Source organism: Artemia franciscana, chromosome 12, assembly GCF_032884065.1.
Source record: "Artemia franciscana chromosome 12, ASM3288406v1, whole genome shotgun sequence".
NCBI lineage: Eukaryota > Metazoa > Arthropoda > Branchiopoda > Anostraca > Artemiidae > Artemia > Artemia franciscana.
The window spans coordinates 19,332,347-19,356,415 of record NC_088874.1 but is presented as its reverse complement, the minus strand read 5'-3'; the positions used below and the strand labels follow the sequence as shown (position 1 = coordinate 19,356,415).

The 24,069-nt window shown below is 35.8% G+C and overlaps 1 protein-coding gene across 1 annotated transcript in view; it reads right to left on the bottom strand.

Moving 5' to 3' along the window:
• The window catches only part of LOC136033813 (uncharacterized), a 129,835-nt gene extending 117,301 nt beyond the window's left edge, over positions 1-12,534 (bottom strand). The window contains exons 1-3 of the mRNA XM_065714727.1: positions 12,407-12,534; positions 8,884-9,050; positions 2,463-2,621 (exon numbers count right to left, since the gene is read on the bottom strand). Coding sequence (XP_065570799.1) covers positions 2,463-2,621; positions 8,884-9,050; positions 12,407-12,491 — 411 coding nt within the window. The 5' untranslated portion in view covers positions 12,492-12,534. The remainder of the gene's footprint in view (positions 1-2,462; positions 2,622-8,883; positions 9,051-12,406) is intronic.
• Positions 12,535-24,069: the final 11,535 nt, after the last annotated feature.

Here is a 24,069-nt window from a genome sequence, read left to right as displayed (position 1 = left end):
CCGTATATGAAAGGGGTTTGTTCCCTCTTCAACGCCCTGCTCTTTACGCTAAAGTTTTTACTGTTTTAAAAGGTAAAGTTGAGAAAAAGAGTCAAACTTTAGCGTACAGAGCAGGGCGTTGAAGAGGGAACAACAGCCCCTTTCATATACGGGGTAATTTCTGTTCGTTTTAAGTTTTAATGTCGTTCCTTATTTTCAGTTAAAAAACAAACTTTTTTTTAAATTTAATCAATGTACATAAAGCGTAAATCATGTGCATTCTATGTCCCTAAACATCCTAACCAGGGCAGTTAGCACAACAGGAAATTCCAAAGCTGTCAAATTATTCAGTGAGACTTCTTTTGAGCTTATTTTTAATGTTTTTTAAACAGGTCCACAACAACATGTTTATGGGGCTCCCCTTTCCTGAACTTTAAGAAGAAAATTCGAATCCATTGACAAAAACGCTTTCTAATGATGTAAGTTTCATTAAATTTGAACATCTCTATTTTTGGGATAAAACGGGGAAAGTTTCATGGTTTTTCTAATATTTCCTGGTAGGTAAGCATCGGCTTTTAGTTTCCTGTCATTTATTCACATATCCTATTAAAGTTATAAGAAGTATGGCAAGACCCCCATTCTATTCCGACTGGTTTGGTCACACAAACCACAAAAGTTTTAATTGACGAGAAAGGTGATTCTTTAAGGCAGGCACGTACAGGAATTTTTTTCGGGGGGGGGGGCCAAAACCTCGAAACGGCAGATATAAAGTAGCACTTTTTTTATTTAATAATGCAAAAAGTACGTATATCGGAAAATACAGATTAACTTTAATATGTAGTATTATAGCGGATGGGAGGGGGAGAAGACTGAAGACTCAAAAATACGTTTTAGGCTCAGGTTATGTTCATAGCGATTTAGAACCAGTGATGAATCTATTATATCCCACTGAAAAGGAAATTTTATGGTTAACAGTGCAATATGGGTGCTGTGGGGGGTAGTTCTTTTATTGCAAAAATGTAGATTTTAATGAAAAATGATAGTTTCTATAATTGATCCATTAAAAGCTGTACTTTATCCTAAAAAGGGGAGATAAACGCCCTAATATCAAGGATAATTCTATTTTGCTGTGGAAAGCAAACTTTCTATACAAAAAAAAATAACAGTACAATTGCTAATTACTTCAAAGAGGGTAAAAAGTTAGACAGAAAATGGGATAATAATTGGGTAGTGACTTGACCGGATAATTGCATGCTGTAAAATCCCCCAAAAAAAGGCTTCACACATGTATCTAGATTCTTAATAAATGTCCTACTTTTGCCAGAAATCCCAAGAAAACAAGGGGAAATTAAGCATTTTACAAAATTTCGGGGGGGGGGCAAGCCCGAAGGCCCCCCCTGCATACGTGCCAGCTTTAAGGTATCGAAGAACCTTAATTTCTATCTTCATTGTATTTGATCGTTTATTTGTATCAAACTTGAATGTAGTGACTATTTAATTAGTAAGTAGTACTGTACGTAAATGGAACTTTGCTAGTGGGCAGAACCGTTTAATTGAATTTTGAGAGTGATCTTAGCAAAATTTTCAACTAGAAATAATATTATGAATTTTTAGTAAGTAATCTTTCTTTTGTATACTTTAGGGGCGCCATTTTAAAAATTAATTAGGCAAAAAAATAAAATGAATGTCAGTTCACCTAAATCTAGAAGAAACACAAAAAAAGGGTTTTTTATGTGTAAATTGTGGTATGGGGGGATTTCATTTCCGTGATGGGAGAATGGAAACTGAAAACTATTTGTTATCAAGAATTCACTTAGCCGAGCGAAGCTTGGTCCCTCAATTTAAAACGTACTCAATTAAAAACGTACTCAATTTAAAACGTACGCAGGGTACTCAATTTAAAACTATTAATATATATTTTTTGTATTTTTGCTACACTGGAAACTATTTTTGTTTTGTTGTTGTTTTTGTTTTGATATTGTTTTTCTATCAATGTTTTTATCATTTATTTACTTTTACTACAGATTATTTCACTGACGATGAATATCCTTACTGGTGCTGTTCAAGAAAGAATGAAATCAGAGCATCAGACAAGATCTGGTCACATGATAAGTAACATGAATCTCTGGTCCGTCGGCTACCTGGCTGTTGGTAAATAGTAAAAACGTGTGCTACTGTGCTACTACCAGAATACACTGGAAACTATTTTTTGTCATAAATTCACTTAGTCGAGCGAAGCTTCGTCTCCTGGTACTCAATTTCAAACGAGCAATGTATATTCTTTGTATTTTTTGCTAGCATCATCGAATTTGACAAACGAATAGCTCAATTTGCAAATACCGGCAAGCTTACAAACATCTTAACAAAGGAACGTGGCTCTTAGGGTTCGCAGTTTTTTTGTTTTTTCTTGCATACAATTTCAATTATCTCCATCTAGTAGTAAAAGTTTGAGAAAAAAAAATCAAAGTAAAAATGACACTTACCGTTCCATTTTGCATAAAAACTTGGAAAGGTCTTTCTATAGCCTCATTATCTGAAACTTCCAGTTTTAAGGACTGCCCTTCGACATCATAAACAGCATCATAAATATTGGCCAAATCACCGACAAATTTGGGAAGAGAATAAGCAGACACCCTGCTTAACTAAAAAAAAAATAATAATAATAATTTACCAAGGAAAGTCTCGTATTTTCTCAACCTAGCATTTTCGGTACAGTTGTGGAAATTGTCCAAACTTTAGATGAAGTATTCCTATCAGTTTCAATATACTAATGCCGGAAAAAAATTTCAAATTTTCCCCTCCTGCCATTACTGAGATATATACCACCCACCAAGGAGAAAACAACAACATAAAAGCGAAAGCAGTAACAATATTCTTCGTCCTTAAGACTAAAACAGTCTTTTATTACAAAACAATATATGGTCAACGTCTTTGCTCAAATTATTGTCACGAAAATTATAAAATCTTTTAGGCTTTTGAAAGCTGCATTATTACGGTAGTTTTCTCAAAAAGGCTATATTTACAGTACAGGGATTAGTAAATAATGCAAATAATGCGCTCCGAGGTCTACACTCATTCGTGTCCAAGAGCTTACTTGCTATGAATGCAAAAAAGACTAACTACATGTTGTTCAGAAGAACTGGAAGACAAGGAGAATTGCCGCAGCCAATCACATTTAATGGAGTGAAAATTGACCGAATAGAAGAAACATGTTATCTGGGATTTGTTATTGATTGTAATTTGTCATGGAAAAAGCATAGTGATATTGTGTCTTCTAAAGTCTCAAGAGGTGTTGGAATACTGCGTCGCTTTAAAAATGTTTTTCCAACCAGTTTCAGTATTATTCTGTATCATTCTTTAATAACTCCATACATACATTACGGTTGTTCACTTTAGGCTAGCAATTTTTACTGTAATTTCAAAAAAGTACAGATACAACAAAACAAGGCTTTACGAGCTATAGGTAAGTATGAAAGAGGCGTTGTTAGTACTGAATCTATTTTTCGAAAGTTTGGTATTTTAAACGTAGGACAAATTAGAGATTACCAGATAGGTACGTTTGTATATCAGTGTTTGAATAATATCGGCCCAAAGGTGTTTTCTGACTTATTTATAAGGAATATTTTTTATCACGAGTGTGATACAAGAAATGTGGAAGCGTTGGCAAACCAAGAGCGAAATACTGCACGTTCAGGTTTCACAATAAAGCATATGGGTCCTACCGTTTGGAATTCAATTCCTGGGGGGATTCAAAGTGCGGTAAGTCTACCCCAATTCAAGGCACGCCTGAAGAAACACTTCTTGACAGATCAGCGTTGAAAAAAAGTGTGTGTTATAGTGATTGGAAGTTGTGAGACGACAGCATGTTTTGTTTTTTCCCCTCTTTCTGTGTTCTTTTTTCTCTTTTTTAATTTTTTTAAGTAGTATAGATGAAGTTGATTTGAAGTAAGAAATCACTTTGACTGCCTTTACAAGCCTTTACAAGCAGTCGAAGGTAGTATGTGATTTATAGTAATTTTGTTTAATAAATTATTTCTGAACTTGAACTTTGGGCTAAAAAACAGCTATGACAAAATTTTTCAAATGGTTCGTTGTAGCGAACTGTAAGTAAGGAGCAGCTTGGCTTATAGTAACCTAAACTCTAAAAAACAGAATTTCGTCAACAACAGACATACCAACAGAATTTGTTTTTTATTCTGATTTCAAACATGTAAAATTCAACGAGTTTAATGTTAGCCATTAAAAGCTACAAGCCTGAGAAAAATTACCTGATTTTCAAGAAGGGGGAAACACCTTCAAAAATTTTAACACTTCATGAAAATGACACAAATAGAAAAAGAATATCAGAATGACCTACTGTAGAAGTTTCAAGCTCCTATATACAGAAAGGTAGAATTTAGCACTTTTTTTTTACCGAAGGATATGGTTCATCTCTGATAAGTGTTTATTCGTCATTGTTTGTTTTTATTTTTTTCTTCCAGGGGTGATCATATTGAAAAATTATCCTAGAAGATCGGAAAAGGATCATTCGACCAGGAATTGAAAATTATTGTGCCCTTTTAAGTTACCAAAAAGATTGGAGAGCAAGTAGCTCCCATCCCAAACTCTTTTTTTCTCTAGGGTCACCCAATCAAATTTTCACATAGCCATTTGATGCATCATGTTCGGAAGGTCCGATAACTATACCCTTAGAAATGACGTTACCAACATAGTCCCTGAGGAAAGGGCTGTAAGCTATGCAATTTGCCCTTTTTTCACCTATAGTATTTGTTATAAGGAAATACACAAAAATATCTTTTGGGGGTGTTTTCTGGGGAGGCGAGGTCGAGGATTTTTCACAGTGGATATTTTAAGTTGGGGGGAGAGCTATCGGTGAATTTTCCAGAGGAAATTTTACATGGAGAAGGGGGGAAGGGGATTTCTTGGCATGATTTGAAAAACAACTGGAAATCAAATAAAAAAAATCAATTGAAAGTAGGGGAAAACATTAAAACTTAAGAAATATAGATTATCTGTATTTGAGGGAGGCTGAATCCTCCTCATTCGTCCACCTTTTCGTGAAAGCTTGACTTTTTGTCACAATTATTTAAGAAAAATTGCTCAAACACAAGGGACTCTGAATTTCAAAAAATGTATTTTCAAATAGCTTCAAGACTTAGACTTAAAGAGCTATGGCTGAGGAAGGGGTAGCCCCCCTTGTATACGGAACGACTCATGTTTGTTTTAAGTTTTAGTTATGCTTCTTACTTTCAGTTGAAATTTTTTTAATATAATACATATATATATATATATATATATATATATATATATATATATATATATATATATATATATATATATATATATATATATATATATATATATATATATATATATATATATATATATATATATATATATATATATATATATATACTAGCTGTTGGGGTGTTTTCTGGGGGGCGAGGTTGAGGATTTTTCACAGTGGATATTTTAAGTGGGGGGGAGAGCTATCGGTGAATTTTCCAGAGGAAATTTTACATGGAGAAGGGGGGAAGGGGATTTCTTGGCATGATTTGAAAAGCAACTAGAAATCAAATAAAAAAAATCAATTGAAAGTAGGGGAAAACATTAAAGTAGGGGTTGGGGTAGCGCTTCGCGCCACCTCAACACCTAGTTGGTGGGGGCGCTTCGAGCCCCCCCCCCAAGCCCCCCCGCGTGCGTAAGTCGTTACGCGCCATTGTAGTTGTGTCCCTATGTCCCACTTGTGAATATAGATATATATATATATATATATATATATATATATATATATATATATATATATATATATATATATATATATATATATATATATATATGTTTTTAACTACGTAAAACTTGCGAATATACAACATTCTTTGCTGTCCCATTGTCTGTGCATATAAATAGATTGTCAGGTTTACCGACTCTTGAACGTGCAACATATAATGGTCCATGGGAAAACAATCCGTATTCAGATCTATACCTCATGATTCTAATGATTGCCCTTGAGCTTTGTTGATGGTGATTGCTAATCGACGATTTCCTGTGTCGCCGTCGTCATTTATATATCCCCCTGTGCCCCCCGGCGTCCCCGTTGTAGTTGTGTCCCTGTGTCCCGGTCGTCATTTATATTCCCTGTGTCCCGGTCGTCATTTGTATCCCGGTGTCCCGGTCTGTATATACATTCGTTTTTGAAATGGTATATGATGAAATAAATTTTTGTATTTTTCCCCTTTTTTTTCTTTTTAGTTTTTTTTTTGGTTTTTACTTTTTTTTAGTTTTTTTAGTTTTTTTCTTTTTTCTTTTTAGTTTTTTTAATTTTTATTTTTTTTTAGTTTTGTTTTTCTCCTTTATTTTTCATTTTTTTTCCTTTTTTTATTTTTTTTTATTTTTTAGTTTTTTTAGTTTTTTAGCTTTTTTAGTTTTTTTTATTAGTTTATAGTTTTTTTTTCTTTTTAGTTTTTTTTTAGTTTTTACCTTTTTTTAGTTTTTTTAGTTTTTTTTTTACTTATGTCCTGGTCGTCATTTATACTCCCTGTGTCCCGGTCGTCATTTGTGTCCCGGTGCTTTTTTGATGGTGATTGCTAATCGAACATTCCTTGTGTCCCGGTCGCTTTCTCTTTGAGTGTCCCGGTCGTCATTTATATTCCCTATGTGCCGGTGTCCCGGTCGTCATTTGTGTCCCGATGACCCGGTCTGTAATTTCGTCAGTCGAAAACATGACGTCACTCGACAGACACACACAAACACACACACAGAGACAACTTATTTTTATATATATATAGAAGATATTATGTATATATATATATATATATATATATATATATATATATATATATATATATATATATATATATATATATATATATATATATATATATATATCGAAATCCGGCAGAAAGTGGCAGAATGTGAAGTGGGAGAGCTGCTAGCTCCGGTTTGCTGAAGAGTTGGCAAAAGATCGCGACAAATGGGAGTCAACCATACGTAGTCTTTTAGATGCCGGGCGAGGCGTCCTCGTCTGGTCCCGCTACAAGTACAAGTAAGTAAATAGGTACTGGACCTCTTTTCCTTCTAAATTATCGTTGATGACTTTGTCTTTTTGTTTTCTCTTTTTTATGTCCCTAAGTTTTTCTTCAACCTTGTAAACGAAAGCAAAACTGGACCCTTAGTTCCTTCAACACTGCTCTTTCTACCTTCAGTAATGCTGACTTAATAATAGAACAGCGGGAATGTTTCACATAGTTTAAGTCCGAGTAATGCGAGGATTTTCAGTTCCTATGATAAGAAAACAAAAGTGGGACATTCTTTCCTTCGACCCCCCTCCTCCTCTATGACTTGTAAGAAGTGGAAACGTGAGAATGTTTCAACGATTATAATCTGTAAAATATGGGCATAAATTGCGCTCTTGGCCCTTTGGACACCTCTTCCCTTCTCATCGACAGGTGTTTAGTAGAAAAGTAGGTACGTTGTGCCTTGTTTATAGTGCAGTCAGAGAAAATATTTGATCTATGTGATTGGAGGTACCTACTCGGTGCTTGGCCCCAAGACCATTTTCCCGTCACAAAATGTTAGCGGAAAGATAGGAAGGCATTTTTCTTCACTAATCAGATTGAATTTTTTTTGGCAAGTATCCTGGGGTGATGGGACATGAGAATAATTATTTTAGATGCATATATACTTTTAAACCCTCCAATACACTTGGAACTTATGGGACAAATAACTCCAGGCGGATGGATCTTCAGAGGTGTCTAAATCACATGAGTCACACGTATTTTCCGCAAAAAAAAAATCCATATTTGCTTGATATTTGGTCCAAAAACAATTACTGAATTTGGAAAGAAAATGAAAAAAAGCCATCAGTTAATTTATTCACTTTCTTCTTAGTTAAATTATATGAACATGAATAAATTTACCGAAATTTAAGAATGTTAGTACTTGAATATAATTTTTGGCATTACTGATATCATCTTTATTGGTCCAACTATTTTTCTCCTTGGGTAGTGCTAAAAAAAAAAAAAAAAAAAAAAAAAAAAAAAAAAAAAAAAAAAAATCCTATATCCTTTTAAATCCCATTATAGCTCTGAATTTAAGTCTTATTAAAAAAAACTCGACCTTATATTAGCTGTACCCTAATTGATATTTTCTCCACAATTTACGCTATAATACGAAAGTTAATCTAATCTTTCTTTAACTCACAGGATACGAGGAAGATGTGATCAAAACTATTTTAGGGAATATAGAGGAAAAGGCCTGTCACCAAGTCTTTCCTAGCAAAGGTTTGGAGGTATCAATTGTTAGGCGTGCTACCCATTCCCCCAAAAGGTCTGTGGGAAAATCTTTAAGTAGGTTTTGACTGGTGCGACCATGTCACGAAAGTAAAAATATGGAAAATGTGCCTGAAGTTGGTGTGATTAGGGAGTCTACTAAACTTTTGACCTCAAAAGAATCCAGAAACATTCTAGTAAGCCCGAGAATTCCGGTAAAATTCAAAAGCCGCTTATAAAGAGAGCTATGTCCACTTCTGTGTAATTTTTCAAGCACTTAATTTTTTCTCCGCCTAAGTCTTAATCGGTCAAAAAGTCAATAGTTTGATTATATTCGTGAACTAATTAACAATTTATGGATTATTTGAGATATTACAGTAATTCTTGTATTCCTCTCCCAATATTTGATTGCTATTCTAACAACAGTTATCTAAACAAACCTACTTTTGTTTTTGTTCGTTACACACAAATCTCGAAAGCAAGTTTTCTATATTATAGCTGAAATTATGCCTAAAATCTATTTATTGGTGGTGGGAAATTATTACAAGAGCCACTTAGCCTTGTTCTTATATCTAAATTACACAGGCTTGTTTTGGTCATTGTTGACTTATTACTTTGAAAAAAAATGACTCACTCTAATTGTCAATGTTGATTCATCAACGGCCTGAGCAATAAGGACTCCTTTGAGTTGGACCACAGCAAACTGATTGCCCAAACCTTTAACAGTTGCAACTGATGTTCCTGTGTAGCCGTACTCTAACTCTTGCCCTACTTTCCATCCGGAAGAAAAGCTTAGAGCTCCTAAAAAATATAAAACAAGAAAAAAATTACTAAGTAATCTATGTTGAGCTACATATGTGAAGAGAAGTCTAGAATCTAGAAGTCTAGAAGTCCAATTTCACATGAGCTATTGAATTATCAGTGACTTATTCATACTGAAATTAGATGCTCTTATGCGGGAGAACATTTATGTTCTTGTACCCTCTTGTACCCTTGTACCTGGTTTTTATAAAAACCACACTGTGAAATTCAGCATATCGGAGAATCCCACTGCAGAGTTTTCATATTCCTATTTACAAAAATGTGGCATTTTGTAATTTTTGCAAGAAAAAAGGTCACGGGTGCGTATTTATTTGTGTTGTTTCCCCAAGGTTAATTTCTTACAATCAATAGCCCTGGAAGACCAGGAAAAGTCTCATTCGAACAGAAATAAGAAGTTCTAGTGTCTTTTTTCAGTGACCAAAAATATTGGAGGGCAATTAGCTCCCTTCTCACGCCTCTTTTTTCCCAAACACATCCGATGAAAATTTTAAGATACCCATTTGATTTTGAATGGTGTTAAGGTCCAACAACTATGCCTTTGGGTATAATACGACCCCCCCCCCACGATTTATATGATATGACCCCCTATGAAGCCCCTAGGGATAAGGCTGTTAGTAACACAGTTTGTCAATTGTTTAGTCTTCATATCGACTTCATTATTAGGAAATGTTCGGATTTTTTTTTGGGTGGGGGGAATTTCTGCAGGGGAAGATTTTCCACGGGGAGAATTTTCAATTACGAACAAAGTATCCGAGGTAGTTTTCAGGGAAAGTTTTACTCGGGGGGGTGTTTTCTGGCATGATTTGAAAAATAGTCAGAAATAAAATTTAAAAGTATTTTTTTTTCATCTGATAGTAAGGAACAACCTTAAAAGTTTAAAAGAATGGGAATCATTGCGTATATGATAGGGGGATGTCCCTTCTTCAACCCTCCCTCTTTAAGTTAAGGTATGGCTTTTTGTCACAGTTCTTCGAGAAAGACTGCACAAACATATGGGCCGTTGAATTGGGATGAGATGTATTTTAAATAACTTTAAGACTTCAATATAAACAGCGAAGGTTGAGGAAGAGAAAACCACCTAAAATGCGGAAAATCTCTATTTGTTTTGAGTTTTAAAGTTGCTCCTTACTTTTACTTGAAAAAAAAATAATTTTGTTTCTCTATGGTTGAATTGTGCGAAGAAAGTTTCCTTTGCAATCGTCTTGTAAATATTATTACCAAAGAATATTTTTAATTGTTCTTTTTTTTGTATTTGAAATCCAGGGATAGCCAACTGTAACTAAGTCTCAGGGGAATGATTGGAGGTTTGAAAAATGTGTTTTTTCTTATTCACTGGTAACACAAATTATGGATAGAAAAAAGGTGCATCGAAATGGTCATTTCTGTGACAAGTAACAAATTGAATTTAAAAAGGTGAAAATTGATCTGGTAGTTTGATATATTATAATAATTAAATTGGATATATTTTTCTATTAAAATTAATGAACAACATTAAAACTTAAACTAACAGAAATTATTCCGAATAATTATTCCGTACATCCATATATGAGACATTATTCCTATGTTTCTTTTTTAAAGAGCCTGAATTTATTTAAACTAATAGCTATGGAAAACAAATGTGCTAAGTATTTTCTTCTATGTGAGGCAAAGTTAAAATCGGTTCAAAATGCGTTATAAAGAACTTACGAACTTGCTCTATAAATACAAATGACAATAGGAAAAAAAGTAACTAGAATAGGTCAATTGACCTTTGCAAACCTTTGACTAAAAGTGATAATTTTATACTTGAAGTTCTTATGGATGTTATAATAATGTTAAACAATACATAATTCATTTTCGGATTGATTACAGTGGAGGTGAATAAGTAAAGCCCTATGGGCTTTACTTATTTTTTTATTTTAGCTAATTAATTTTTTTTTAATTTTTGCTATTTAATATTTATTAGCTATTTATATTTATTAATATTTACTTAATATTAATATTTTTTAGCTATTTAATATTTATTTTTTCATTCTAGTTATTTTTCAAAATGACCTGAATTCCTCAACTGCACCATCTGTCCCAAATTTGATTCAACACTAGCGTAAAATATACTAAGATTGGAAGAAAGTGATCGCCTGATATCATTTTGAACTAATCAGAGGCGTTATCGGTTGACGTAAAGAAAAGAAAAGTGGTACTTATTCCTTTAGCCAAAGCATCGCCAATACTCAAAGAAAATTACTCTTTATACACAAAACTTAGAATTCCATCTAACTATTGGCTCAAATTTGAAACAGATGGTCTTAAATTTGCGATAGATGGTTCGGATTCAATACAGAAGGCCAAAAAAGTGTTATTGGTGGTTATGCAAATGAAACGGGTCGACCACGTTCGCCACCCTAAAACTTTCGTTACAGGGTTGCTGAATATTAAAGCTGACTACTATCAGAGGTAATGGAACCTACTACTATACAAATATTCAAGCGTCGAGTTGTCAACGTACCAATCTATAAAACTCATTTTTTACCTGGTAGATCACCTAAATAAGTTCGTGTTTTTTTCTAATGTTTTTCTCCATTGTTGTCTAATTCCATATATCTAATGTTGCCATGTGTTGCCCTGAGTGTATTCGTTTTATAAGCCATAAAATTTGTGCTAAGCACCTTTGGATTAAAAAATCAAAACCAATGAACACAAAAACAAACTTGGAAGATAATTGCTCCGCTTGCGACAGAGTAAAAAACAGTGATCGTTATATGAACACATAGTAACTATAGGTAATTTCTTGTTATCTGATTTTTATTTCACATAGTTATCGTTATTTTTTAAATGTGCTACGAAAAAACTTGTTTTCTTTGCTTCTATTTTTATAGCACTCTTTGGGTTTGATGTTTGTTGACGGAAGTACAAGTCGCTCATTTAACATCTGATCCCAATAACATGATTTTTTTAAGGAAGAAATAAGCAACAATTCAAGGCTATCAATCGTTTAAAAGTAAGGAGACCATTACAATTTTCTTATCGAATGGTATGACGAAGGTAGCAGCCAAGACCCTAGACTAGAGACTACCTCATTACTTATTGACCAAGGCCAAGACCACTACCTCAATTTGTGAGCCTTGAGTGAAGGGGTGTCTCCCCCCCCCAATTATGACCCTTTTCGAAGTAAGCCTGTCCATCATAGGCAGAAAAACGTTTATATGAATTTTTGCCTTTCTGGTTTTGATTCTATTTGAGCATGGATGAGTCTGGACACCCCCCCCCCGTCAATATTGTCAATATAATAGAAAACAAATCTGTAATATTTTGGCAAGAGCTTGCCAGCATGTAATTTGATTCGAATGTTAACTCACCAAGCAACAGCACAACACGGAGACTATACATCGTGGATATGTCTGCTGCCACGAGTATACTAATTTTTACAGAAGTTGCCAGCATTTATATACCGCATTATGTCAAAAGTGACAGTCATTCTTGGATCAAAGTTCATTCAATATGGTTTTTTTTAGTCCATGTGCAGTTAAAAAAAGCGTTCTTCTTATCTCTACTGTCTCAACCACCATAGCATCATATCTGACCAAAGCACTTCGTATAGAAGGATTTTTCGTATAAACTCTGATAAGACTCATTCGACTTAAAATTGACATTTTCAGTGCCCTTTTTAGAGTCAAAAGTGATTGAGGCAACCAGAACACCAGACCTCCCCCTCCCCACCAAAATTATTTCCCCAAACACACCCAATCAAAATTTTGAGATAACCATTTATTCAGCATGTTTGAAAGGTCCAATAATTATGTCTTTCGGGATGACAACCTTTCCCACACAGCCCTCAGGGAAAGGGCTATAATTTATTTCCCAGGGGCATACAAGGTTTTTATGTAAGTATAAACTCCTTGTGGTATTATAAACTATATGTGTGGTTATATAAACTAAATAAAATTCGAGGGCAAATAGTACCCCCCCCTCCCTCTCGTCCTCTTTTTCCAAAATGTAGCCGATAGTAATTAAGTCCAAAAATCATATAACAAGGCCTTTGGGATGACAAAATTCCCTAGAGTCTGGGTGCAAGGGTGGTATGTTATGCCCTGGGGGCATATAAGTTTTTACGGAAGAGATGGTCATATAAACTTTAGAGGAGGCTGATTTGATTGGAAATTGAAAGTTCTAGTTCTTTTTTGAGAGTCAAAAGTCATTGAAGGGCAACTAGCCTTTCTCCCATCGCCTTCTTTTCCCCAAACACATCTAATAGATTGCCAAAATACCTTATTCTAGGAATGTATTAGGGAATTAAATTGCAAGTTTCAGGGAATTCTCAAGCAGAAAGATCGATTGACCAAAAGGCATTATATGCACGTTACTACCAATACTAATACCACTGTTGCTACTAATACTCCAATTACTTCAATTACTACTTCTATTGGAGCTATTTCTAACGCTAAGAGTACTAAAACGAAAATTTCAAGAAGTCTTGCGGGGGCAGTTCAACTAAATTAAAATACCCTATGGATTTACAGGTTATCAAAAGCAGGGACGGATCTAGGAAAAATCTTGGGGGGCGGGCTGTACCTAGGGCGCCAATGTGATTCGAGCGTAATGATAGGTGGGGGTGTAGATAACGCTTTCGTCAGACCAGTTCGTTTGTGTGAATCTGCTTGGTGCTGTTATAAAATGACCAAGAAACCTCTTTGAAAGCTAACACTATTTTCCTGCAGCAGTAAAATGCGTATTAACAACAGACACGAGCATATTCTTTGATGAATAAATTACTATGGCTTCATTGTGACTTTTTGAATGTATAGGCCAGACTTAGTTAATTAATTAAATTAATTAATGGAGAAACCTCTAATTTCTAAGAGTGGAAATACAACTGTTTTTACAAAAGGTAGAGAATTGTAAAGCAGTCCCTTGGTCCGCTACGAGATCACAACATTTTCTATAAAGAGACTGAAAACCAACTGAAATAAATAAAGAGACTGAAAAGCTGGTTGCTGTGGAATATCTGAGGAGGACTTGGAATGTAGGGGTCCTGCCTTGCTGCTTTGGCAGCTAGAAAATGTTTTTGAAGACGTTCCATGACAAGCAAAGGAATACTCGGTTTTTACTTGTGTCAAGGGCTCCTTTTTTCGATGATTCTTTAATCGGAGCCAAAACCAAAACATGGAATGGGTCATGTCCCCGGCCGTCAAAGCTGATTTTTTTTTTCAAAAAGAAAAGTATTTATATTATGATGTTTATTATAAACCCAACCCCTACCGTTTCAGGGTTTAATATCCAAATATATCTAAAGTTCTAATTTCTTCAAAAACCTAAAAATGAAAATAGAAAGAAACTTCGAAAATCAAACTAGACTTCGAAAGTCAAATAAAAATTGAGAAAAACATAATCTATTAGTGTAAATAGATATTTGATGTTGGAAATAACGTCATGTACATTATCACAAAGTATTCATATTGTAATGTAAAATAGTTCCATTTTTTTCTGATTGCCATTTTAGAAACACCTTTCTCTTACAATCATACGCCAGTAGAATGCTCGTTAATTCATTTGATATCTTGTTCCACCTATCTTACAGCTGGCAATGTAGTAGCCATTTGAAGTTTTGTTTTTAGCAGGAAAATTCTGATGAAATGACATTAATTTAATATCTTGAGCTTGTACATCCCCCCTTCTTTAATCTGAAATGCAAACTAGAAAAAAGATCAATTTACCCATCCCTGAAAGTATTTCTTACTCCTTGTTTGAATTGTAAACTACCAAAGAAAATCAGTGTCTCATAAGGGTTGGGGCTTGAGAGTAAGGGATATAAGTCCTTACTAGCCCTTAATAGCCTCACATTGTATAATCTGTAGCCTAAAAATTTTATATTTTATTCCTTTAAATTTCCTTAAAAATACACAAACTTAAAAAATACATAGAATTTATAAGAAAATAAATTGGAATAAAATGCAAAAAATATTCTCAAAAACGCCCTAAGTCGAGATACAGCGTTTTCTTGAGGTGATATTGTTTACTTCAGAAATGGGTGGTCTTGGATGTTCTGCCTTGTCTCTATTTAGGGCGTTTTGGCGAAGCACGGTTAAAATGTTGTTTAAAAACGTGCTTTAATAATATCTAACTTAACCCATTAGCGCCCAACGTTCTCATCTGGGAACACCTTGCTTTAAATTCTTATGACTAACACGGTAGCAGCTAGGGAAAATTTTAAGCATCGCTTTAACTGTCATAAGTATCAGAAAAGTTCTCAAATTTTTCCGGACTTGAATTTGGTTTAGTTTGGTTCTCTGTATTTCTTGAAATATGGAAAAAGTAAATTTTTGAAAACTATCTGTTTCTAATGGAATGTCAGGGAAGGCAAGTGGTTGAAACCTCTTGTTTTAGCGTTCTGTTGTTCTATAATCACCATTCTTCGAATCTATGAAATAATTGCACCAACATGTTTGCAAATAGAGGATGTAGTATCAATTAACTAAAAGTGTTCCCAAACGGGAAATTCGGACGTTTAGCAGACCTAAAATTTTCCTCATACTTTGCAGCAGGTGATCACTTCTATTTTGCAGATGGGTCCCAAAAAATATGCTTCTATCAAAGAAACTGTAGCTATGGTAGAGGAAATAATATACGATGAGATAGACATTGATAAGGTCATTATATATTTGTCCCCCATTGATTTGTGGTACTAATAAAAAATAGTGGGTAATATTGGGGTAGTCAATGACGAAAGTGAGGGAGACAAGAGTAATAAAAAAAAATCAATAGCCTCCCAAGTTTTCTTGCAGGGATGATAGAGCTTCAGATAATTGATATTTGTGAATCAGCCAGCCTACGTCGACCTTATCAATTTGGATAGTTTCCAACTTCGAAATTATGTTCAGATAAAACTGACGATGTTCCACCAGGACTTCATCCTAGGAAGATAGTATTCTACCCTGCATCTTACTACAGTCAGGCAGCTCAACTCATCCATCTCTCCACACATAGGCCAACTGTAAGAACCATCCCTCAGTCTATTTCTCCCTAAATATTTCCTATGTTCTCCAAGAGGCATAAAATTCCCCCTTACATACATTACCCATTTCAAATCATCCGGCGCCAATCCCATTTTTAGGTAAATTTCTTCTCTCCAGTTCTCCTTGACCTCCGCATATATCCCAAGGGACGGCGAGGTGGCCTTCTCAGCTTGCCAAACCTGAACTTCCTAAGATTTTAGCCTAGTAGTAGCTAACCTAGATACAATCCCTACCATCCCTTCTATCCCCTTTCCCTCATTCCAGCAATTACCTAGCCCTGCACGGTCTAATATATGCTTCACTTGATTTGGCCACGAATCCTTCCTCCTATCTTGAAGCATCATTAAAAATGCTTGTTTAACTAGCCTATTATCTTCTATTGATAACAACCTTTCCCAATATTTAACCATACTAATTAACCTACTCAGTCTCATACACTTTATTCCTATATCCCCTCTTAGTACTAACCCATTAAACTTATTATCAAGGCCTAACATACGCTTAAAAAAGCTCAAGTGTATTCTTTCTAAATTCAACCCCTTATTAAACCCCCAAAACTCCGCCCCGTAATACAAAGCCGATCTAACCCTAGCATTAAAAACATACTTTAGCAGTCCTACATCCCTAATTTCCTTGATACTACTTTTACTTAACAATCCTAGTAGTCTATTTCCCTTACTTTCTACTATCTGGAGATGTTTCTTCTATTTCCCATCTGACGAAAGCCTACAACCTAAGTGCTGAAATTCGTCTACATAGTCTAGTGTCCTACCTTCATACGTAAACTCACACTGCGAATCTATCTGGTCTCCACTTTTCCTAAAAACCATTACCACCGACTTTTTTATGTTTAATACTAGTTTCTTATTCCTAAAATAAGAAGATGCTAAATCTAGCAGTTGTCACAAATGTTCTTTACTTTCCGTTACTAATTCTATGTCATCCACAAAAAGTAATGCCATAACGCATGCACTTGAAAGCTTAATTTTTGGGGCACCTTGGCCTATCAAATATTCTTCAAAATCATTAATATACAATGAAAATAGCCCTGGGGAAATTGTATATCCCTGCTTAACACCAAGTCTACTCCTAATAATCCCAGAGAAATCCTTGCCTACCCGTACTACAATCTTAACTTTATTATGCATAGATGCAATAATCTTAACAAATGCGCTTGGTAGCTTTAGTTCTAACAACGATTGTGAAGATCGATAGCATGGCCGCTGCTGACTTTTGCAAATCTGCGCCCTCGGTTTTTCGTGATTGTGAAGCAAAAATGGTAGAGAAAAAGTTTTTTGGTATCATGAAAGGCGTTGCACAAGATCTTGATCTTGCGCCTCTTAAAGCTTGCAGGGGTGTTCGAGACGCTATGAGAATTGGGAGCTCAAATTGTGCGAAAATTACGTTCGAAGACGAAATTTCTCTTTTCACGGCCCTTAAATCTGGACTGAAGATAGGCTATGAACTATTCCGAGTGTGTGAATATCGGCGAATTCCTAGGTGCTGCAGGAAATGTCAATCACCTGACCACCTTGCTGCAAAATGTCTCGATAAAAACTACAAATGCTCACGGTGCTCTGGTCCCCATATGAAATCCAGTGACTCACCTTGCAGTAACACCCCAAAGTGTGCAAATTGTAGTGGAGATCATGTTGCTTACAGTTTTTGTTGCTCCAAACTAAAGGCTCTTGCTAATTCCAAAGTTCCACGACCTTCTTGCTTGTAATCATGAATGAGTATAAAGTCTTAGTTTGCTCTTTCAACATCAATGGGACAAAGGATAAAGTCTTAAGCCTTGATGAGAAACTAGCTAATCATGATGTTGTTCTCTTACAAGAACACCTGCTCCCGAGTTGCAGTGTAAACTTTCTAAGGCGAAGTTCTCAACATGTTGTTTTCATCACGAATGCCCGACGTACCGGAGGCAGGCCTTCTGGCGGTCTTGCCTGTATAATTAAGCGATCTCTGCCTAGGTATTTGTCTCCTGCTGCTACCAATCCTCTGAGCACTATCATGCAATCCGGCTTGCAGACGTGATCATAATAAACGCCTATTTGCCCCATGATAGAAGATCTGTTTCTTCCTTCTCCAGCTATGCGAATGCCTGCAATAAATTAAAGACTCTCATATCTGGTATTGAGCGTCTGGGATACAAGTATGCATCGGCACTGTTTCTGTTTTCTGTTTCTGTTTCTGTTTTTTCTTGCCTGTTTCTGCCTGTTTCTGTTTCTGTTTTTACAAAAAACAGAACAGAAAACAGAAACAGGCTACCTGTTTTTGTTTTACCTGTTTCTGTTTCTGTTCTGTTTTTTTTTCATCTGTTTTTTTCCGTTTCTGTTTTTTTTTTATCTGTTTTCTGTTTTTTTTTCTGTTTTTTTTTTTCAAATACCGCGCTATCTAGCGGACATGATACCGAAACGCATGATACCTACTCGTACCTACCGTACCGAAACGCACATCTAGCGGGCATGATACCATGATACCGTTGATTTTTGAATTTCAACAAAAAGGGAATAGTTGTGGGAAAAGTCAAAGTCATGGCCAATTGTAGAAAAAAGCTAAGACCGATTGTCCAATTAAGTGGGCAACCCAGTCAAGGTTAATTTTACCCCTTTGATTGCCGTTGTGACTGTCCCCCTTTTATGCTACACCTCTCCGTGCATGCACGTCCCTTGACAATGCCGAAATAGAGTCAACCCGTTGACTACGGGTTGACTACTTGAAAATTTTCCTCTCATGCATGTCACTCCACAATGCTCAACTAGAGTCAACCTCTCATGCTAATTCACGGCGGGGTAAATCTGAGCGAAAGAGAGAGATAGAGAAAGAGAGAGAAGCTTGAACGCTATACAGTGGACATGGGCTAGATGGGAACCCCATATGACAATGTCTCTACTGTTGGTATTAAATAAAAAAAACTAGTTTTTTTAACTGAAAGTAAGGAGCGACATTAAAACTTAAAACGAACAGAAATTACTCCGTATATGAAATGGGTTGTCCCCTCCGCAGTCCCTCGCTCTTTACGCTAAAGTTTGACTCTTTGCCACAATTCTACTTTTTAAAACAATTAAAAACTTTAGCGTAAAGAGCGTGGGACTGCGGAGGGGACAACCCATTTCATATACGGAGTAATTTCTGTTCGTTTTAAGTTTTAATGTCGCTCCTTACTTTCAGTTAAAAAAACTAGTTTTTTTTATTTAATTTCTGAACGTTTTTGAATTAATGCATGTTTGATTTTGGCTTTCCGCACATAAATTATTGAAATGAAATTAGTATATTAATTTTTTTTGGCTAATGGCTTTCTCTTAGTTTTGATCAGACGATTTTGAGAAATAAGGGGTGGGGAAGGAGGCCTAGCTGCCCTCCAATTTTTCGGTTACTTAAAAAGGCTACTAGAACTTTTAATATTCAACGAACGCTTTTATTAGTAAAAATATACGTAACTTAAGAATTAACTTACGTAACAAACTTTTATATTCTTATATTTTTATTATGTGTACGAGGGGGTTTGTACCCTTGTTAATACCTTGCTCTTTACACTAAATCGTAAGTTTTGTCCCAATTCTTTAAGAATGACCCCTGAATCAAATAGGCCGAAGAATAAATAGTTGAAATCACTAAAAATATTTTAGCATAAAGAGCGAGGTATTTATCTCCTCCTAAATACCTCGCTCTTTATGCTAAAGTAATTTTAGAACCCCTCATATGCGTAATAATCTCTGTTTGTTTTAAATTTCAATGCTATTCCTTACTTTCATTTGAAAAAACGTTTTCATGTTTATTTTTCATTGTTTTTTTTTATAGTAGTGCTAGAAAATCCTGCGCCCTTTTCATTGAAATTTTCTTCCCCCGTGACATATTCCTCAAAGGAAAGATCCTCCCACAAGGCCCTCTCCCATCAACCCCACCCCCTCAAACCAAAAAAAAAACATGAAAACGTCTGAACACTTCCCAATAACCATTACTATATGTAAACACTGGTCAAAGTTTGTAACTTGCAGCCCCTCCCTCAGGGATTGTGGGGGAGTAAGTCATTCCCAAAGACATAGTTATTATGGTTTTCGACTATGCTGAACAAAATGGCTATCTTAAAATTTTAATCTGTTGACTTTTGGAAAAAATGAGCATGGGAGGGGGCCTATTTGCCCTCCAATTTTTTTGGTCACTTAAAAAGGGCACTGGAACTTTTCATTTCCGTTACAATGAGCACTCTCACGACATTCTAGGACCACTTGGTCGATAAGATGACCCCTGGGAAAAAAAAACAACAAATAAACACACACCCGTGATTTGTCCTTCTGGCAAAAAATACAAAATTCCACATTTTTTAGATAGGAGCTTGAAATTTTTGCTAGAGAGTTCTCTGATATACCGAATGCGATAGTGTGATTTTCGTTAAGATTCTATGACTGTTAGGGGATGTTTCCCCCTTTTTTCCAAAATAGGGCAAATTTTCTCAGGGCAAATAACTTTTGATGACAAAGACAAAATTAATTGAAACTTATATATTTAGAATCAGCGTAAAAATTCGATTCTTTTGATGTATCTTTTAGCATCAAAATTCCGATTTTTAGAGTTTCGTTTACTATTGAGCCGGGTCGCCCCTTTCTACAGTTCCTTACCACGAACTGTTTGAAAAGAAAATAATTCGGTATTTCGGGGCTTCTGACATTATTAATCCTTTGCAGAAGTTAGGCTCAAAATTGAAAAAGGATTATATTTTTTCTCTGGGCCCCTTCCACCTATTAGTTCGTTTATTTTCCCGTTAGTTTTCACCTGTTTTCGCTTTATAGTTGTGTTATCTCTTAGCAGTTCTTTCGCTAGTTGAGTTATGGTTGTGGTATATATGTTTTATCACTCGTATAGTTGTGTTATTTTCAAATTATACTCCATAATAGAGAGGCTCCGAACACCCAGCATTGTATATTAAGCTCTTAATTTGACGTTTTTTTCTAACGTGACCAGATTCGTCCTGCGCCCTTTTCATTGAATTTTTTCCCCCATGGCATATTTCTCCAAGGAAAGATCCTCCCACATAGCCCCCTCCCTCAACCCTACCCCCAAAACCAAAAAAATACCCCTGAAAACGTCTGTACACTTCCCAATAACCATTATTATATGTAAACACTGGTTGAAGTTTGTAACTTGCAACCCCTCCCCCAGGGACTGTGGGGGAGTAAGTCTTCCCCAAAAACATAGTTATTATGATTTTCGACTATGCTAAACAAAATGGCTATCTCAAAATTTTGATCCGTTGACTTTGGGAAAAAAATGGGCGTGGGAGGGGGCCTAGATGCCCTCCAATTTTTTTGGTCACTTAAAAAGGGCACTAGAACTTTTCATTTCCGTTAGAATGAGCCCTCTTGTGACGTTCTAGGACCACTTGGTCGATACGATGACCCCTGGGAAAAAAACAAAACAAAAAAACAAACAAATAAACACGCACCCGTGATTTGTCTTCTGGCAAAAAATGCAAAATTCCACATTTTCTTAGATAGGAGCTTGAAACTTCTACAATAGGGTTCTCTGATACGCTGAATCTGATGGTGTCATTTTCGTTAAGATCCTACGACTTTTAGGGGGTGTTTCCCCCTATTTTCCTAAATAAGGCAAATTTTCTCAGGCTCGTAACTTTTAATGGATAAGACTAAACTTGATGAAACTTATATATTTAAAATCAGCATTAAAATGCGATTCTTTTGATGTAGCTATTGATATCAAAACTCAATTTTTTAGAGTTTTGGTTACTATTGAGCCGGATCGCTCCTTACTACAGTTCGTTACCACGAACTGTTTGATATGTGTAGCGGATGGCTATTACCGCTTGAGCAACGGTCTAACCATTGACGGCTTTAAGGATTCGTGCTTTAAGCGGCAAACATGGGCTCAATGAAACCCTATATAAAAGAGGAATATAGCGTTGGTATTTACTTAGAGCAATGGGTTACCGCTAGAACAGCGGTCCAACAAGCCACGGCTTGAAGGCATCCGTACTTTAAGCGGTGAACCTAGACACCTTGGTATGTGTGTAGCGGAGGGTTATTACCACTTGAGCAATGGTCTAACCATAGAGCGTTATAGAGCGTTGGTATTTGCTTAGAGCAATGGGTTACCGCTATAGCGACGGTTTAAATAGCCTCTAACTTAAGCGGTGGACATAAGCTAGATGGGATGACTCTGTGTCTGTCTGGTATATATTAGCAAGCAGCGGTCTAAGTAGCCTCGGCTTGAAAGCATCCGTGCTTTAAGCGGTGAATATAGTGTTGGTATATGCTTTGAGCAATGGTTTACCGCTAAAGCAACGGTCTAAGAGCAACTAGGGTAAATTGCCAATTATAAATGACATTTAAGCTTGAAAGGAATATAGCGTTGGTATCACCCGATTGGACACATTTTATGACAAATTTCGCCCCCCCCCCCCTAAAAATACGCTAGTGTGTTGAATTACACGAAGTTGCTCATCTTTTGTATGTGACTACAAGGATTTAACAAGAAGATGTTTTCTTTCCTATTAGAAATAGAAGAAGTAAGGAAAAAAACAGGAAAAACAGCTGTTAAAACAGCTGTTTTTTTTTAAAAAACAGCTGTTTTCTGTTTTTTCAAAAAACAGAATAGATTACAGAAACAGGTCACCTGTTTTTGTTTGACCTGTTTCTGTTTCTGTTCTGTTTTTTTCTAACTGTTTTTTTCTGTTTCTGTTTTTCTCAAAAACAGAAACAGTGCCGATGCTTAGATACAAGTGGGTGCTTATAGGCGAATTAAACTGTGACATCACCGTTTCCTCGACACGAAAGGAAGCACTTTTTCAGTGTATACCCTCAGTATTTAAGGTCCTAACGAAAGACTATAATTTTACATATATCGACTGTAGTGGTCCTGTCTCAAATTTGGACCACTGTATCTGCCATCATTCATTACAAACTTCAACAGTACATGTTGATGAAGATGAGAGAGATTATGATCATTTACCTCTGTATTTTGATATTATGATTACTTCTGACATATACTCGAACCAACCCTCAATGTCACATAAGTGGTCTGAAAAACGTGATTAGGCTAGTGCGAACATGCCTCTTTACCTTGCTACACTTGAAACTCTACTGTCCACCGTACGTGTCCCTTTCCATCTTCTTTGCACAAATGCGTACCCTATTATTGATAATGCTCGTGCTGATTTGAATCGCTATTATCGTGACATTATCTTATGTATAAAGCAAGCTGAAGATGTGGCCATCCCGCTGATCCGTGTCAGGCGGAATGCCAAAAACCAATTTGGAAGTGTGATCCTTTGCTGAGAAAATTCAAGAATAAGGCCAAATTCTGGTTAAGAATCTGGTCTGCCTGTGGTCGACCTTCTCGGGGTACTGTGTTTGATCTAAAACAAAATACAAAACTTGAGTATAAACGTCATCTTCGTGCCGTTCGTTACTCCGGTGAAACTTTTCCGAAAAGTAATAGTGAGTGGCGAAAAGTGATAAATTCTGCCAAGTTTCCGGATGCAAGTTCTAGTGATTTTATATCTCGTCCATCTTGGATCGAACATTATTCAAAAATATTTTCGAAAGTTAATTATGCAGTGCATAAGCGTTTCTCGTGTTTGCTTGAAAAAAAATGTCAGAGACATGTGATTCCAGTTAAAAAGTGGGCTATTATTAAAGGTATTAAGGGTTTAAAATCAAAATCTTTGTATATTGATGGGATTAGTGTTTTGAATCTTGTTCCGAATTCTTTTGAACTGGTATCTCATCTCCAACTGTTTTTTCAAATGTGTTTGAGTAGTTCGTGTGTGCCCAACTCGTTCTTATGCGGTAGCGTTACGTCACTTCTAAAAAAGGAAAAGATCCGGTTTCTTGTAGTTCTTATTGGCCAATAACGGTAGCTTGTACTCTTAGCAAGCTTTTTGAACACCTCCTACTACCTTACATCACTAAGCTTGCTCTAAATGATGATAATCAATTTGGTTTTAGATCCAGGCTAGGCTGTCAGCATGCTCACCGTGCTTTGACTTC